Here is a 17,402-nt window from a genome sequence, read left to right on the forward strand (position 1 = left end):
GCCACACCCTGAGGGAGAAATGTGCATTTATAATTGGGGGTACACTGTGCCCAAGTTCTTTCTTGATCCTGTTTTATGATTCTTTTCTGTTGGACATAGGAGGTCCCAGAGCCCACAAAGTATTTTGTCACTCGGTGGAGCACAGAGCCATGGATCCAGATGGCATACAGTTTTGTGAAGACCTTTGGAAGTGGTGAGGCCTATGATATCATCGCTGAAGATATACAGGGAACTGTCTTTTTTGCGGGTGAGGTGTGTGTCTCAATTCAAAATTCAGTTATATTTTGATTTTTATTATAATTAAAACAATAACCATCCAGAGTTTAAAGACTATTATGTCAAATACTGTTCAACATCTTAAGACAACAAATGGAAGCCTTCTCACACTCCCAGAGGCAGTCATTTTAAACTCCTCTAGCCATTTTTCCAGGACTTTCCTTCCTATCTCAAAATTATGTTTATATTGCTGTCTTCTGATTTAACATTAGACAGAAGTATTTATTGACTAGCTGTCAGATTAAAAATTCAACACAGTTAGTCTGCACCACTTCAGTTAGATTGGTGTGTGTTTCTATGCAAATGTGTGCTGCTGAGCCAGGTGTCTATGGACTCCATCTTGGCCAACATCAGTTGCTTCTTTGGTCATTATCCTGTTTTGGTCCATGTCCCCTTCACACATCTGATTTCGGTCCAATCTGAGCAGGCCTGTTACTTCAGCCTCTGACCTCCCCCTCCCCCTCCCGCAGTCCTTCCTGGTTCCAGTCTGGGGGCTTGCTGTAGGGCCTGCTGAGTCTTTAAACCACTCTGTGTTGGGCCTTTGCTCCAAGATCTGGTTTTCTCATTTATTTGTTGAAATGCTGCTGTTCTGATTCTGGCCCTGTCTTTTTTCATTTCTGTAATCTAGAAACTCTTGTCTTTCAATCCTAGTTTTATTTCTGATCATTCTCTCTCCAGTTTTTACTTTTACTATTAGATCTGCTGTCCTGGAACTCAGATTAACTGACATTTCTCTTTATTGTTCTTCGTTTCTTTTCTGCTTTGGGGGATTTTGGAGGGGAGTGTGGGTGTGATGGTATCTCCCAGCTGTTAAATTGGCTCTTATATTTCATTGAGTGCTTTCTTGTTCTCAGTGCCCTCTTCTTGCTCCATAGCTTGTTTCTTAACTAAGGTTATTAAGACTTGGTTGTTGACTTCTTCCTGGAGTTTCCTCAGACTTCCTATTCTGTGTGCTGTAGTCTACCTGCTGTGTGCCCAAGTGCCCCACCCTTGACTTTAAGCTTAGATTTGACAGCTTCAGCAAGCTCATCAACTGGTGGTTGGACTCCACATCAGTGTCTTGGGACATATAGTTTGTGTGGTGGAAGCAGGAACCTCTTAGGTTACTCAGTTTCCAAGTGGCATAAGGGGTCTCTTGAAGAGTTGTCTTGTGAGGGGCTTTTGCCAGTCTTTATACCAATCCTGTTTGCCTCTCAAAGTACTCTCTGCCTCCATGGTTCCTCATGTCCCTAACAGCTGAGGTTTTCTTCGGTTTCTCTGAGGAACCATTTTGCATTCATTACATTTATTATATTACAGTTTAGGGTTACATGTCTCCCTGTTTATTTTAGAAAACAGTTGATGGTGTTTTTTTCCTGTGATTTTTGGGTAATTACAAAAGAATAAAAGAATGTCATCTTAAACCCAGATGGATTGATTACTCTTGGGCCTCTGAGGAGCCCACTGCAGGAAAGGCACATGGCTGCACACAGACAACGGTCAGCCATTTGCAAGACATGGCTATTTTAGGGTAAGGTACTTAAGGTTCACAAGCAGGATTTAGGCTGTTCTAGCTTTCCTTTGATGATTATCATAACTCACCCACTAAAAACCCATTTCCCTAAGGCCTATGTTGCTACCCCCCACCTGTAACATTGTTTTCAATCCAGTACCTCACACAGACACCTAATATTTTAATGAATGCCACACAGGACAGAATATTGTAGAATTAGCAAGTTTGGCAAAGCATGGCAAGATAACCAAAGAAGTTCAAATGCTGTGATGGGCAAGAAGTGTTATTGTGAGCACAGAGATTGGGACAGGAGTCTTACTTTAGGAAGATCAGAGAAAGTATAAGCTTATATTGAACTCGTCATGCAAATTGTGTAATTTTTTTTTTTTTATAGGCAACGAACAGGCACTTTCCACAAACTGTTACAGGGGCATATTTGAGTGGTGTTCGAGAAGCAAGCAAGATTGCAGCCTTTTGAAGAGAATTTGTTTGGACCCTGCTTTTCTTTCTGTATCCCAAGTGGGAAAGTTTGAAACACATGTTCAACCTCAATTTTATAAGGGGGAGCTCTTGATAGGTGCAAACCCATGCCACCACTCTGAAAGCATGAGCTTCCCGCAAATCCTTATGAGCACTTAAATTTAATTGCGTCTTCTATAGGTCCAAATATGCTGTGTCTTCTGGGTTTCAGAGTAAGGCAGGATATAACCTTAAGTTGAGACCTTGAGTGTGGTTCTTCCATGATTGGAGGTTCCCTTAAGATTTGACAGTTTTTTTGGCTGATCAGTTTTCATACATTGTGAAACCAAGTTAAACAAGCAGGAAAAACAACATACTAGATAAAACCATGTGTCTGTCTTCTGTGAGAATTTATCAGTATCTTTACCAATGAGCCTTAATATTTTTATATGGATCCATTATTGAACTTAAACTTTTTTTGATACATTAATTTCCAGTTAAAGTTAAATGAAGCTTCTATTTTATAACATTTCTCTCCATTGAAAATTCAACAGAAAAATTCAGTTTATCTTTGGAGATATTTTAGAGATTTGCATAATCATTGGCAAAACAAAAATCTTAATCCCTTAGAATAGCCCCCCCATTTAGCATGGGGTGCAGTGTGTGATCTTCACACCATAACACAGGATATAGCTATTTTTCTTAAAGAGCTACACATTCAAATCTGGAGTATCCTTAATTTTGGCAATCACTATTATTCAGTATTATGATTCGGGAATCATAAAAGGGATCCATAATTTTTGTATAATTATGTTTAGTTTTCCATAGGCGGGTCCATTGGAAAACTGCAAAAAATGTGAGTTATCCTGGTAAATATTAACACGGTAAGTATTTACTTTTTCCACTTAAATTGATAAATAAACATGGGTTTTAAGGTCTTCAAGATACCTATTTTGTCAAGAAACTTTAGTTTACAGGTTGAAAATAAGCTTATTTAAAAGTTTTTGAACAACTCTTTGAATTATATTGGTCTGCTTTTAAAGCCACTTTTAAAAATACTAGGAACTTTTCAAATTTAAATCAGTTTGTAAGAACAAAGAATACCATTCAAACAATGTACAGTGAACTTCAGACACACACATACACACCACCCCCTCCCCAAAGTATGATACAAACAAAGCCAAGAGGTATATGTTTCAAAAATTAAAAGGAAACATTGATGTTTGAGACTCATTGGTACTGATTAGGAGGTATTCTGCTTTAAAGTATTATGTTTTAAATGTTTAAACAGCATGCATTATGTTAAGTGATGATAAATGCAAAATGTTTGAAATGGTTCACAGTAAATTATTACTTTAGTTTCTGGGCACTTAAGGCTACTGTGCTACAAGTAGGAAAAACCCTACTTAAAAGATGGTAAATGTGTATTTAAAATAACTTTGTTTTAAATGACCTGTATTTTGACATTTTGTTCTTTAAGGATATGGTACTTTTCTTTAATTGAGTTACTTTGAATGTTTTTCAGTGTTGTCCCAAGATTTTGTAATTGAGTAGCAGTAAATACACACTTTTACAGTAATTTAACTTGCTGATCACGAATAGCTGGTTGTGTAAAACTGCTTAATAAAAACTAGACTTTTTCAAGTATGCTCTGTGTCTGTGCGTCAGTGGTAAATGCTCTAACTGGGCGTTTCATCACCAAGAACTCACACCCACCTCAGTCCCCTCACCTGCACACACATTCTTATCCCCTTTATAGTAATGGGTTATGAAATAGTTAACTGTAGTGCTCATCAAATTATGTTATGGGGCTAAAGCCGTTTAAAAACTTTTACTATAAGGGGGAAATGATACGTAAACACGTAAGTTAAAACATCACTATTTTTATTGACAATGTTTGTAAGAACAGATATTTAAAATCAAAGGTCAATTTTTAGGTCTTCGTTGCTTATTCCATTCACTTGTATTAAGTATGCTTTCCCCTAATGTCCTAACTTTATCAAGAAACTAACCTGTGAAAATACCTGTTAAATCACTTATATATACATTTCTATGATGTAAAGATTTTTAAACACTCAATTGGTACATCAATTATCTGTCATAGGCAGCATGTTTAAACTGATTAAGACCATTAATTTAAAAGACAAAATTTAGTCTTATAATTCAGGAGTGGGCTGGGGTACAGTGATGAAAGCCTATAATCCCAGCTACTAGGAGGCTGAGGCAGGAGGATCACAAGTTTGAGACCAGTCTGGGCAACTTGGTGACATCCTGTCTCAAAAAGGGCTGAGGATATAACTCAGTGTTGGAGCACCCCTGGGTTCCATCCCCAGTATAGGGGGTGGGGGGACATGGATATGACCAGGAGTGGTCCACATGTTGATCACTTTGAATCTTGATTGGCCAAAATTTAAAACCCAACAGCCCTGATTCCACATTAAATTTCTTTCATGTTAAAAATATTTTGAGAAACTCTCAGGTACCTGCTATTACCTACACGTTATCTTCTGGCATTACACCTCGTACTTTTATCATAATTATGAAGGTGGCCAGGTTTCCTGTAAATATCAGCATTTTATATGGTCAAAATCAGTTAATAAAATCAGTTCATTTACTATAAGCCAAATGTGCTTGTACTCAAGCCCACCCTTTCCCAAAGTTTTTGAAGCTTTGATGTGTTGATTTTGGTCTGTCCTTAATATAAAATGCGTCCACAGACACTTTTGCAAAGTTAACACAAACTGTAGATGGATGACACTTTCGAGGCATAGCAGAACTAGACAGTTCCTTCAGTGTTCCCATCACTGAATTCTGACTTCCCCTGCTCTGTCACACCATTTCGCCAAACACTGACATTTCATAGTTTACAAGTGTAAATAAAGGTCCCTACCTATGTTGAATTTAAAAACTGATCTGCACAAAAGAAATAAAAAAAACTTTATATACAACAAATTGGTTTTTTAAAAATACAAAAATAACATCTGTCATTTCTGTCATGCTGACAATTTGACATATATACACATGCAGAAGAAAGTTCCAATTTAGTCACTTGGCTAGCTGTAGCTTGTTAAAGATGAGCACACCGCCACTGAGTTTTCACACTGACAGAAGAAAATGTGTATTCAAAATATATAGTAAATACTGCAAGTTTCTGCATGTATAAATGCTGGCTTAATAGTTTTGTTCTACTTGATTAAAATGTCTTAAGCAGTCTAATATTAAGTGCACTAAAACCCACAACAGTTCAGGAATCTATGACCTTATATAAAGAAATCCAAAATGTACAAAGTACAACTATAAAAGCAAGGAACAATTACTGCCATGCAAGATTTTAAACTAAAAACTGCATAGAAATGCAATTTAAAGCGGCATACTGATTTATGTAACACTCAAGATAAAAAAAGGTTAGCAGTAAGTCCTACCAACACAATCCTTAACAAGAATTTAGAAAAGGAAATACATTCTCTTTGCTGGTATAATGGTATAAATCAGATCTTCAAATCTATGGGAACAAGTCATCTGTCTCTGTCCTGTATCTCAAGAAATTAGCTGTAATGAAAGAAAAACATTATTTTACCTTGCCCAACAGAGAATATTAAGTATACATAAATCATAAAACTTGACCCCATTTTTGTTTTTAACATGTTTTATTACTGTGACCTTGGAAAATCAGGTGGGTCAACATAAAACTGCAACTACTATGGATTTCCCCTACCTTGTACTAGCCAGAAGAATATGCCCTGACATTTTTTGAGCAACTCTTGAGATGCCTCGCTACTAGGTACACTGTGAATTCACATCTAATTTGAGTTCAGATTCTATCACTAATTGTTCAAACTTTATTAAATATATATTCCCATCTATTTTGAATAAATGAGGATCAAATGTGATATTTAATGATAAAAATACGCTAGAAAAGTATACAAAATAATATTTATTTTGTCTTCTATGTCCCAAATGATCAAACTATGAAAAGACTAAAATATTTACCTCTTTTACAGTTGTTTTTATGAAGTCTTTTCTCTCAGTTAAATCATAAGCAGGATAATTTTCATATACCTATAGCAAAAAGGAAAAAACATTTAAAGAATTTAAAATCCAAGATTCTGTCTCTGAATATGCACAAACAGCTGCATGTATATTTGAAGAGTACTCATTTTATTGCAAGTAAGCACTTTTGGAACACGGTACACAAAGAAAAGGAACATGCAGACATTCTCAGTGCTTTATAAACTGGCAGTATGGGCAATAAATATGGGTTAATAAAACATTTCTGTTAACTTCTTTAACTAATCATCCGTAATATTGCTTTTTTATTTTTTCTGTACAGGGGACTGAACCTAACGGTGTTTTACCTCCTTGGATCTTCATCTTTTTAAAAGTTTTTTTGAGACAGGGCTTCATAAGCTGCTAAAGCTGGCCTTGAACTTGTGATTTTCCTGCCTTAGCCTCCCAAGTAACTGGGATTACAGGTGTGTATCACAGTGCCTGGCTCTGTGAACCATCTTTTGATATATCCTTTCTTCTCTGTTAACATCAGCCAACATTTTATCTGTAATTCCACAATTTGAGCTTCAGCCTCTCTAATCCACTGAATCCTCTCCCCGGTAAATTCACTAACATTCAAGAGGTCTCAGCAGTCCTCAACTCCTAAAAATGACTAAATTTCAATCTCATTTGTCAAGTTTCTTTCTCAGTCCCATTATACCTCTAAGCCAACACCAATTGCTCACAATCTTATAAGCATCCTTCTGCTTAATTTCTATCACAGTTCAGGGCCAGAAACTTTTTTTTGGTAAAGTATTATAATGTAAATAGTTTCAGCTCTCTCCAACTATTAAGAAAACCAAGTGGTATAATGGATTTAGTTCATAGGCTGCAGCTGACCAACCTTTGCAAATATAGTCCATCATTTAAGTTACCCTCATGTCCCTTGTTCTTCCCCTGTAAGCCACAACTCTGAATTGGTCTAACTACCCATTTCTCTATGGTTAGGCTTAGGCCAGAGGTTACTTCGAAAATTATTAACAACTTTGAAGTGACTGGCTGCTTTAGCCTTCCAGCAACTGCTAGTCTCAGGTCAGGGTCCCCCTTTATTCTCCGCACTGGCAGTTTCATCTCCTTACTGCTTTTACTCAAGAAGCTATTATCATGTCAACTTTCTGACATACCCATTTCCCCTCCATTTTACCTGCATTCTTAATGATTCCCATTTCCTTTACCTCCACAGGGATCTACCCCTTAGCTCCCCTGTAGCTCCACCTTCTCTTTTCCCAGTACTTGCCCCCTGGCTCTTCTCTGGTCCCTTTAGAAATATTTTCTCACCAACCTGAAGCCGCTTGAAACAACATTTAATTAATTCATGTTCCTCCCAATTAATTCTTGAAACCTAATTAATTCTTGAGATGATGAAATTTGTTTTATTAACCCTCAAATTTACTATTATATGATCATTTCCTAATTACTGTCTGAAAAAAAAAAATCAAATCTTTCTTTCCCAACCTCTCCTTGTTATTAATGCCTTTTAAAAAATGCACAAATTGACAGAAATCCTTCAAATGGCCTATCTAATCTCTCTTTAAATTCTTCTGCACTCTGCCCTCATTTAGTTTGGGACACTCAAACACATATAAATAGCAATATAGTTTTTCTGTATGGTATTCTATATTTTTAAAAATTTAACATTACTTGGAAGATTCTTCCATGTTATTCTGAACTGCAACACAGTAGTCCAAACAATATGGATATACCAGTTTAAACATTTCTCTACTGATGGCCATTTCTGATTTTTCAGTATTATAGGCATTAATAAATATAATTAACATTATTGTAAACATTTTTGTACAGATGTAACTATGTCTTTAGGACACAGACCTAGGAATGAAATTGCTGGGTTAAAGGGTATTTGCAATTTAAATTTTAAGATGCTACCTAAGTGTCTTCTAAAAAAGTTGTAACAGTGAAAACTAATTTTCGTCAATCTAATAAGTAAAAATATTTCCTTCCAATTTTTATTTCCCTGAGTAGAAGGATAAGTGCTTTTGTATATTTGCAAATCTGTTCTGTTTTTTTCCTTGGTGCTACCTCTTTCTTGAAACTCTCGACTTTCCTAGCCCCATTCCTCTGACCTTTCTTCTTCTACTCTATTTTCTTATATTTTATAGAAATTACTTCTCAACTGTGTGTTGATGGTTGTTAGGACTGTTTTACTTTTCTTACCCTTTATCTTCCCTTGGCTACCTTATTTATATTCCTGGTTAACTCTTAGCAATATCCTGGTCTAGATTTCTTTCCTAAAATGGAGAATCACAACGTTCTTAATTTTGTTCCCTTAGTTATGCTAAGCACTCCAACTCAAAATACTTAAAAACAAAACAAAAAAACCCCACATATTCTTCTAGAATATTCTTCCTGTTCTATTTTCTATTCTGAGAATGCTGTCTAAGCTCTTATACCCCAATGAAGCAACCTCTGATGAGGCTCTCTTCTGACCTGGATTATAGCAACCCTGTTCATTTGTTGTGGCACTACAGATCAAACCCAAGGCCTTGAGCATGCTAGGCAAGCTACCAGTGAGCAACATCTCTGTTGTTCTGGTTGTGATAAAAAACTGGGTTTCCTGACTGTCTCATCCTTTGTCAGGCTTCCTTCATGATTTCCTTGGGATAACTTTAAAAAATAAAATGATTTCTTTATGCCCTTGACAAATATTTCTCAGTGATCTATCCAGCATCCTGATTCTCCACTAGTTTCAAGTGGTGGCACAACCCTGTAATCCTAGCGGCTCAGAAAACTGAGGCAGGAGGATTGCCAAGTTCAAAGCCAATCTCAACAACACATTGAGGCATTAAGCAAGTTTGTGAGACCCTGTCTAAAATTTTTTTTAAAAAAATTTAAATAACGGGGGGAGTTGGGGATGTATCTTAGCACCCCTGGGTTTAATCCTTGGGGTAAGAAGGAAGGAAAAAAAAAAACAAAAAAACCCAGACCAAAAACACAACACTCCCCCTACCACCAAAACCCCCCAAATTTAGTAATAAGACATATAAGGCATATATAAGATCTGCCAGAGTGTTTTAATTGTTGTTTTTCAGTGAGCAGTAAGTGTTCCTCAACTGTATGGAAAAGCTGATACTCTACAAAGAACTTAGTTAAAAATTCTTCCAGGGCTGGGGATGTGGCTCAAGCGGTAGCGCGCTCGCCTGGCATGCGTGCGGCCCGGGTTCGATCCTCAGCACCGCATACAAATAAAGATGCTGTATCCGCCAAAAACTAAAAAACAGATATTAAAAAAAAAAAAATTCTTCCAGATGCTTTTTTAGACTCTTCCAAACTCCTTCCCCCAATCCTAAGTAGTAAGTTGGTTCTGGGGTGCTACAGCTTCTTCAGCACTGTTTTAACATGGCCCTCACATACAGCACTCTTACTGGAATACTTCTCTCTATCCCACCGAACCACAAGCACTATTTAAAGGCAAATAATGGCTTCTCTGCTCCATCTGTAACATCTAGCCTTGTGCCTGATATGCTGAATGGTTCAACATGAATACACCAATAATCTGTTTTCTTAAAAAGTATGGGATATTTTACCTTTGGTACATCTCAAAGTTTGGATTTCATTTTGCCATAAAAACAGACTATAAACTCTCCCAATTTAGATCTAGGATATGGAATCCCTATGAAATCACACTCAAGGCTACAATGTTTATTTTCTGAGAAATCTTAGAAGAAATTCACAGAAGTGTAAGAACCTAATCTTTAACAGTTCATTTACCACACTATCAAGAGAATAAGGTGCCCAGTAGATTGTTTTTTAAAACTAACACAATCTAAAAATATACTGGCAATTTCCAAATCTGGAAAGTTTCCTATGCAGTTTGAAACATATCATCCAAATTTTGTTTACCCTGACTTTGAAAGAAAATTTTAAGGCAAAAAAAAAAAAAAAGGATTAAAACATTTGTCTAATTACCTCTTTGCAAATCTGCTTCATTGTGACTTCCTCCAAGTTGGCATTAGCCAATAATTTCTTCACTGTTTCTTTTATCTCTTCATCTGTAGGTGGTTTCTTCAACTTTTTAATTAAAGGTTCATCATCTGAACTATCCTCAGATTCACTTTCTAAATGTAAGATAATTAAATATGAACTGAAAAGTAATTTAATATATAAGGCAAGGCTGGAAGAATTTTATAAGCTTTCAGAATTTGCAAGAGAGCACTGGACCCCTAAATTATAAATCACCAACTTAAAATTTTAATTTTTAATAAAAATTATAATTTACCACAATAAGCTACTTATAAAACATGCATTAAAATTTCATGTTGATTTTGAATTTTTTTTAAGTTTTAAAAAATCCTCTTTGCAGTTTACTTGTCTTCCACACATATTTAAATATTATGCACAAAATATATTTTGTACCTTTAAAATTGCTAATAATGTCATTTCTAACTTACCTTTTTTAGAACTGTTTTGATTCTTCTTGGTGGTACTACTATCTGCCTTCTTAACATTTGCACTCTTTACAGACTTTTTATTTTTAGGAGTACCTTTCTGTTTCGCTTTTTCTTTTTTAGAGGTCTTTTTTGGTGGCTGTTGGAAAGGAAAGCAAAGTATATACACTGATGTGATTCACTACTATTCCTCTGTGCCTCTCAATATTAGAAAACATTAACATTAGGTTACAACAAATTATTAATTATCAATTTTTGAGAGATGACTAATACATTGAACACAATTATATCCCAATATAAGTCTAAGTATAAATCAAAAAACAGTTACAAAAAAATAAGATGCCCACATTTATTCTGCTGGATGGGTAGAAAACCCCTATTTAATCCTGGGGAAAAAAATTCAAATCCTAAAATATATAGTATCATCTCTTATTAATTTACTCTCTCTTCTAACTATAAGTTCCATGAAAAGGCCCCCCTCCCTTTGTCTCCCAATATATTTCTAATTCCTAAAATAGTGCCTGCTATATAGTAGTAACTGCTCTATAAATATTTACGACTGTATGAGAAAACTACAGGCTTAGTGTGAGGTTATCTTGTCTACTGTCACATTAATAAAGAGCCAAGATTCAAATACAGATGTGATTCCAAAGTATTTTCAAATATCCATATCTGATTAAACAGAAGCAAAATGCATATCTAAAGAGATTAAAATGACAAAATTATAGTTTATCGTTATTTTGCCTCAACCAGCTTCTCTGAAATTAGAAAACATTAATTCTTCATTTAGTTAACATTCTCAAAGGCAGAGCATTCCCATAAACTAATGCCTTAAGATAAATTAAAATCACCTCTACATACTACAATTATCAATAACTTGACAGAATGTTCCTCGAATATTTATTCTCAAGTTAAATTATACATCCTCTTTTCCTTTAAAAAGTAGAAACACTATGCATCCTTCCGTTTTAAGTGTACAGAAAAATTTATTCCAGAAAAATTAGTCTGAGCTCAGACTATTTCTAAGTGCAGTTCATTGGATTTTAGTGTCTATTTCTTGTAACAAAGTTTACAAGAAATATTAAATATCTATATAAGCCTAATATTACCTGCACTACTACTTAAGTGATGTACCCTTGGTTAGGAACTAGCTACCACATCTAGTTTGGTTGCTACTAAAAAATCCACTCAAGATGTCAAGGTGCTGACATCCTTCTTTAAGTACATGAGCTTTACCATGAATTTTTGCTCTTCAGAAGCCATTGTTACTTCCTAATTCTCATGTTCCAAATAGTAGGGACTATAGGGCAAGAATTAATGGTTTTATCTTTCCTATAATTATCTTAAAGTTTTATTAGGTGTCCACCTAGTTCACACAAGCTACGTCAGGCTCCATAAGGAAATACTAAAAGTCCATAAATTCTGTTGACACACTTAATACACAGAATAAAATAACCAGTATATCACTATTTAGTCAAGGGCTAAATCTGGACGGTAGGTAAAAGAAACTAAGTTATTATTCAAAGACTTGGGGAAGGTGAGCAACAAATGATACTTGAGCCCCGTTCAAATTATGTAATTAGATAATTAAAATACATCCAGAGGTTGGGCACAATGATGCATGTCTGTAATCCCAGCTGAGGCAGGAGGATCATGAGTTCAGAGACAGCCTCAGCAACTTATTGAGACCCCATCTCTAAATATAACATAAAAAGGGCTGGAGATGTGGCTCGATGGTTAAGCATCCCTGGCACCAAAAAACAAGACCAACCAACCAACCAAAAAAACATCCAGAGCCTTTTATCATTTACATTTTAGCAGTCACAAATAATATAGTGCCATTTTTAAACCTATAAATTCAGAGTGGTTAATAATTTGACAAAGCAATAAACATTTGCAGTGATCTCCATAACATTTTACTGACAAATACATAAACCTTTACATCTTTCTATATTTAACACCATCTTTTAGAAAGAATAATGTTCTACAGTCTAAGTGGACAACTAGCCTATTATCTAAGTAACAAAATTTCTAAAAAACATACAATATAGTTACCATAGAAAAAGATACAAAACACAGTTCAGAGTGTGGGCTCTTGAGGCAAGCTGGCCTGCTTTCAAATTGCAAGCCCCAGAGTATCTCTGGGCCCTATTTTCCTTATATACTCAGAGAGCAAGAACACCTATGGTCTTATGGGTGATAAATGCATTAATGCAGGAAAGTATTCTTAATTGTGCCCGGCACATAGGAAACACGCAAATTAGCTATTATTACTTTTATGAGTGGTTTTTTTTGTAGTGAGAAATTCTTTCATTATGCAAATGTATTTTTTTCTAATAACTTCAAGTTTTTAAGTGTTCCTTAAAAGCAGGGCAGATTACAGAATAAAAATTTAAAAAGCACCCAGACATTCTCAAGAACGCTTGTATTAACTAACCACAATATATCATACTCTTTTCATATATTATGGTAGATATAACCTGACCTCAAAATACCAGAATCTCATTGTTATTCATACTGGATTTCATTTATCTTCAATAACCATTCACCCAATTTTTTGTGACAAACTTCAAGTAGGAATTCAGTAAATTTTTAGGTTGATTTGTGTTAACTTGAGAAAGAGCGAAACAACTAAACCCTGGGGGTAGTATCTTAGGCAGAGTAGTAGGATAGCTGATGAATTCTTATTGTCCACTTTAATTTTACATAAACTCTCCAAAGTACTACTTTCGTTCCTTTCCTCTACTTAGGAAAATCTTGCTCATACTTCTAAATCCAGCTGAGAAATTATCTCTTTAAATCTTTCACAATACCATCAATGTAACTACACCACATTCTCAACATACCTGGCTTAAATTCATTAATCCCAACTATGTGGAAAGTATCCTCAAGCAGTGAATAAGAATATGGGTTTACAATCAAATCATCTGGTCCAAACCCTGACTCCACCACTAATTTTGTATTCCCAGGCAAATCACCCTTATCTGCATGTTTCCTTATCTGTGAACATGGAGATAATAATGGCACCACCTCTTATCATTTTCATCTCTCTGACACTGGGGTACACTTTACAATCTACATAACAATGTCTTACAGGTATCATGGATTTGATTAACTATGGTCATATCTAAGACATTCTGAGGATGAGTTAATACATATGGCAGTAAAGAAAATAGGTATTTAATATTTGTTTAACAATAGTTATTTTTCTATTTCTCCACTACACTTCAAGCTTAAAGGGAGATCTGACTATCTCCACAAGAATAGACACGGATTACCTTTATTCAGCACTATCATTCCCTAAGCACCTAAAAAAGTGTTGTTTACAATCACACTTGTAGTACAGCACTCACACATAATGTCATCAGCTAAAAACAACAACAACAACAAAAAACAACAGACAAAAAACCCCAAAAGCAACAAAAAGCCAAAGCAAAACCCAAATTGCTTAGCTAATTAAAAATCAGAAATGTACTTAGCAGTTAAGTGAGCCAAAAATTTATAGCTGTTAAGAAGTGAAGACCCTTGGTTAGTTCCAGTGTGCTTCATACAATAAAAGAGGAATGACTACTTACCTAATGCACTTCTTTTAGGCCAGAGTTGAATTTATAGAACTAAGTTAAAATAAGCCAACTGATACCACAACATATTTATCACATGCTAATTTTTTCCCCCATTGCATACAAATATTACAGAAGATAACCCCAAATTTAAAATGTTGGCTAAAAATACAGAATGGCAACAAAGGAAAACAAATTCTGCATAAGGGCCAGATGGCCCTTACAGTCCAAACTTTGTACTGGCTCCAGGATTCTTTCTCTCTCTTTTACAGCTCTTATGTTCTACTGTAATTCCCCCCTACCCCCACCCCCACCCCCGAATCTTTTACCTCTCTCCTCCCATCTATTCAACTGAAATGCATAAGGATAAATACCTTGCTCATTATTTATTCATATGTAGCACTAATGATTATTTGGAAAACTGAAATGGAAAAAATACTTGGGGACAAGATAACGTCTAAAGATCTCTTTCAACCATGAAGTTCTACTTTATTAAAATTACCCTGATGCCAAGACAAAGATATATCCCATCAACAGCAACCAAACCTCTTGATTTTTAATAACGCCACTCTCTGACACAATTTACCTATATAGGTTGTACATTTGAAAGTGGGGGGGGAGGGGACCATTAGATCAGATTAAGGGCACCTGCACCTACACACACACACACACACACACACACACACACACACACATTTTGGTCACCATGGATTGAACCCAGGGGCACTTAACAACTGAGCCACAACCCCAGTCCCTTATATTTTATTTAGAGACAGGGTCTCGTCAAGTTGCTTAAGGCCTTACTAAGTCGTTGAGGCTTGCTTTGAACTTGTAATCCTCTTGCCTCAGCTTCCTGAGCCTCTGGGATTACAGGTGGGTGTCACAATGCCTAGCATAATTATATATTATTTTTAAGTCCCACAGCTGACTTATCTAGCTATACCATATAAAATGAGAAATATATTTATAGTATAGCCATGTCACCAAGTTTTCTCCATAAAGTGCCAAATAGTAAATATTTCAGACTTTGCCAACTACATACAATCTCTGTTGCATACTCTTAATTTTTTAAATAATCATTTTAAAATGGAAAAAAACACATTCAGCTTATGGGCTATATAAAACAAGCACGGGCTCGATTTGGTGTACAGGTCAGAGTTTTTTGATTCCAAGACTAGATTTCGAGTTATTAGAGATTTATACATATAAGGAAGGAACCAGATTCAAGAGGATAATTTCTTAAGTTACAACATTTATGTTAACAGCCTTTAGAGTTTTAAGTTTTGAGAATTAGATTCTGTTCTCTTACTCAATACAAAAATATATAAATTAGAAACTCTAGAATAAAAAAAAAGCACTTAAAAAGGTCATCATATATTTATCATAGCTTTAAGTACAAAAGTGAGGCACCCTCTCTCATGAGTAAAAAATAAATGAGATATAAGAAGCACACAGAACATAGTAGGTTCCATTTCTGTATCAATAAATGCATACTGAATGAGTACTATTTCTACCTAGGTAGACTGTCAGTTCCTGGAAGATGTAAGTCTCTCCCCCCCGCCCACTTAGCAAAATCCTTAGGTATAAAGACAATCATTTTCAATAAATGAAAATGATAAATCTATCTCAAGATTGTATTAGTCACAATGGTGCCCAAGTTCACCTTCACCACTCCAGCTTTGCCTCACTGCCCTACTTCTGTGGCACAAAAAAAGCATTCCTGCTCTGTTCCCTACTTTTGTTCACACATCCAACTTTCCCCTATATTACCAATGTCTACTTGAATTGGTTGCTTCTTCCGTATCTCCCTTAAGCCTTCTCCCAGATAAAGCTTCTTCTTTGAAATTCTGTATTAAGTATCAAACAGCATTTGGGTAGAAAGTATCTTCTGTAATTCCAATGGCACTTAGTATATCCCCAATTTATTGAATCAATCAAAATGTGGTTATATTAGAAATCAAGTATTGGCCCTTCAAGTCTCTTAAAATATTCTAAAAACTAGTAATTATAGTAAAAACATTATTTATGGGGGAAAATATTAGGTAACAAGTTTGGATAAAAAAAAATAAAGAAAAAACTAGTTTCCAAATTGTCAGCAGGATTTATTTTCAAAGATTTTGGTTTGTTCTCTCTTGAATATATGCTTGTGGTTCAATAAGGACCATCTAGGGGAACAGATAAAAATGATGACCACCATTAATTTCAGATAGTACAATGTAATATAGTTTAAATTTTTAAAGATTAGTTGTATACAAAAATTTAAAGATTTTCCATGTCTGATTACCATGAAGGTTCAGAATCAGAGGAACAACACACTTTTTGAAGGCAAAAAACCCCCACAAAACTTGGGAGATTTAGGCTTACCTATCTTTTATAGGCAGCAGGGCTCTTGAAGGAGGGTCATCAAAAAAGAAGCCTGTCAGAGCCAGAATTCTGTCCGCACAGCGAAAGGTTGGACTGGGTAAATAGATGAACAAAATAAACATTAGCTTAAAATACACTATTCTTTTAATAACTTGGCTGAGAAAATCCAGAATGCCAAGAGAAAAGAATGTGCCAGTATAGTTGTATTTCACAAAAGATAATAAAAGCAAGTTTAAGTCAAGATGGATTTTATTATGGTGATCAATGAACTTTGCCTTCCAACAAAAGGGTTAGATGGTTTATTCGATGTTGTTATTTCTCCGAACAAATGATGAGATTTCTTAGTTTTAAAAAATATATAACAAGGCCAGGCACAGTTGCACATGCCTGTAATCCCTCAGGAGGCTGAGACAAGAGGATCAAGAGTTCAAAGCCAGCCTCAGCAATTTTAGTGAGGCCCAAAGCAACTCAGGGCCTCACTAAGTAAAATATAGAAAAGGGCTGGGGTTGTGGCTCATGATTAAGCACCCCTTGGTTCAATCCCCTGTACCAAAAGCAAAAAACAAAACAAAAACAAAAAAACCCATAATTAAGAACAAAATGTTCATATTCACCCTCCTATTACTACCAAAAAAATTCCTTCAATAGCCCAAATAGATAAGCCTTCCAATAACTGAGTTTCTATGATTTGTAGGATGGCTCACTCAACAACCTGCTTTTGATCTGCATTCCTCCTATGAAGTCAAGAAAGCTAATATCTGGATCTCACAGCTTCCTTGCAGCTAAGCAGCCACATGACAT

General features: G+C 35.4%; 2 protein-coding genes across 4 annotated transcripts in view; one reads left to right on the forward strand and one right to left on the reverse strand.

Moving 5' to 3' along the window:
* The window catches only part of Kdm1b (lysine demethylase 1B), a 46,052-nt gene extending 42,178 nt beyond the window's left edge, over positions 1–3,874 (forward strand). For both annotated transcript variants that reach the window (XM_076859247.1, XM_076859248.1), the window contains 2 exons: positions 100–252; positions 2,163–3,874. In XM_076859247.1, coding sequence (XP_076715362.1) covers positions 100–252; positions 2,163–2,246 — 237 coding nt within the window. In that variant the 3' untranslated portion in view covers positions 2,247–3,874. The remainder of the gene's footprint in view (positions 1–99; positions 253–2,162) is intronic.
* Positions 3,875–4,094: 220 nt separating this feature from the next.
* Positions 4,095–17,402, reverse strand: part of Dek (DEK proto-oncogene) — a 31,916-nt gene continuing 18,608 nt past the window's right edge. For both annotated transcript variants that reach the window (XM_076859250.1, XM_076859251.1), the window contains 4 exons: positions 10,681–10,816; positions 10,199–10,347; positions 6,218–6,286; positions 4,095–5,776 (listed from right to left, as the gene is read on the reverse strand). In XM_076859250.1, coding sequence (XP_076715365.1) covers positions 5,765–5,776; positions 6,218–6,286; positions 10,199–10,347; positions 10,681–10,816 — 366 coding nt within the window. In that variant the 3' untranslated portion in view covers positions 4,095–5,764. The remainder of the gene's footprint in view (positions 5,777–6,217; positions 6,287–10,198; positions 10,348–10,680; positions 10,817–17,402) is intronic.

This window comes from Callospermophilus lateralis, chromosome 6 (assembly GCF_048772815.1).
Source record: "Callospermophilus lateralis isolate mCalLat2 chromosome 6, mCalLat2.hap1, whole genome shotgun sequence".
NCBI classification, from domain to species: domain Eukaryota; kingdom Metazoa; phylum Chordata; class Mammalia; order Rodentia; family Sciuridae; genus Callospermophilus; species Callospermophilus lateralis.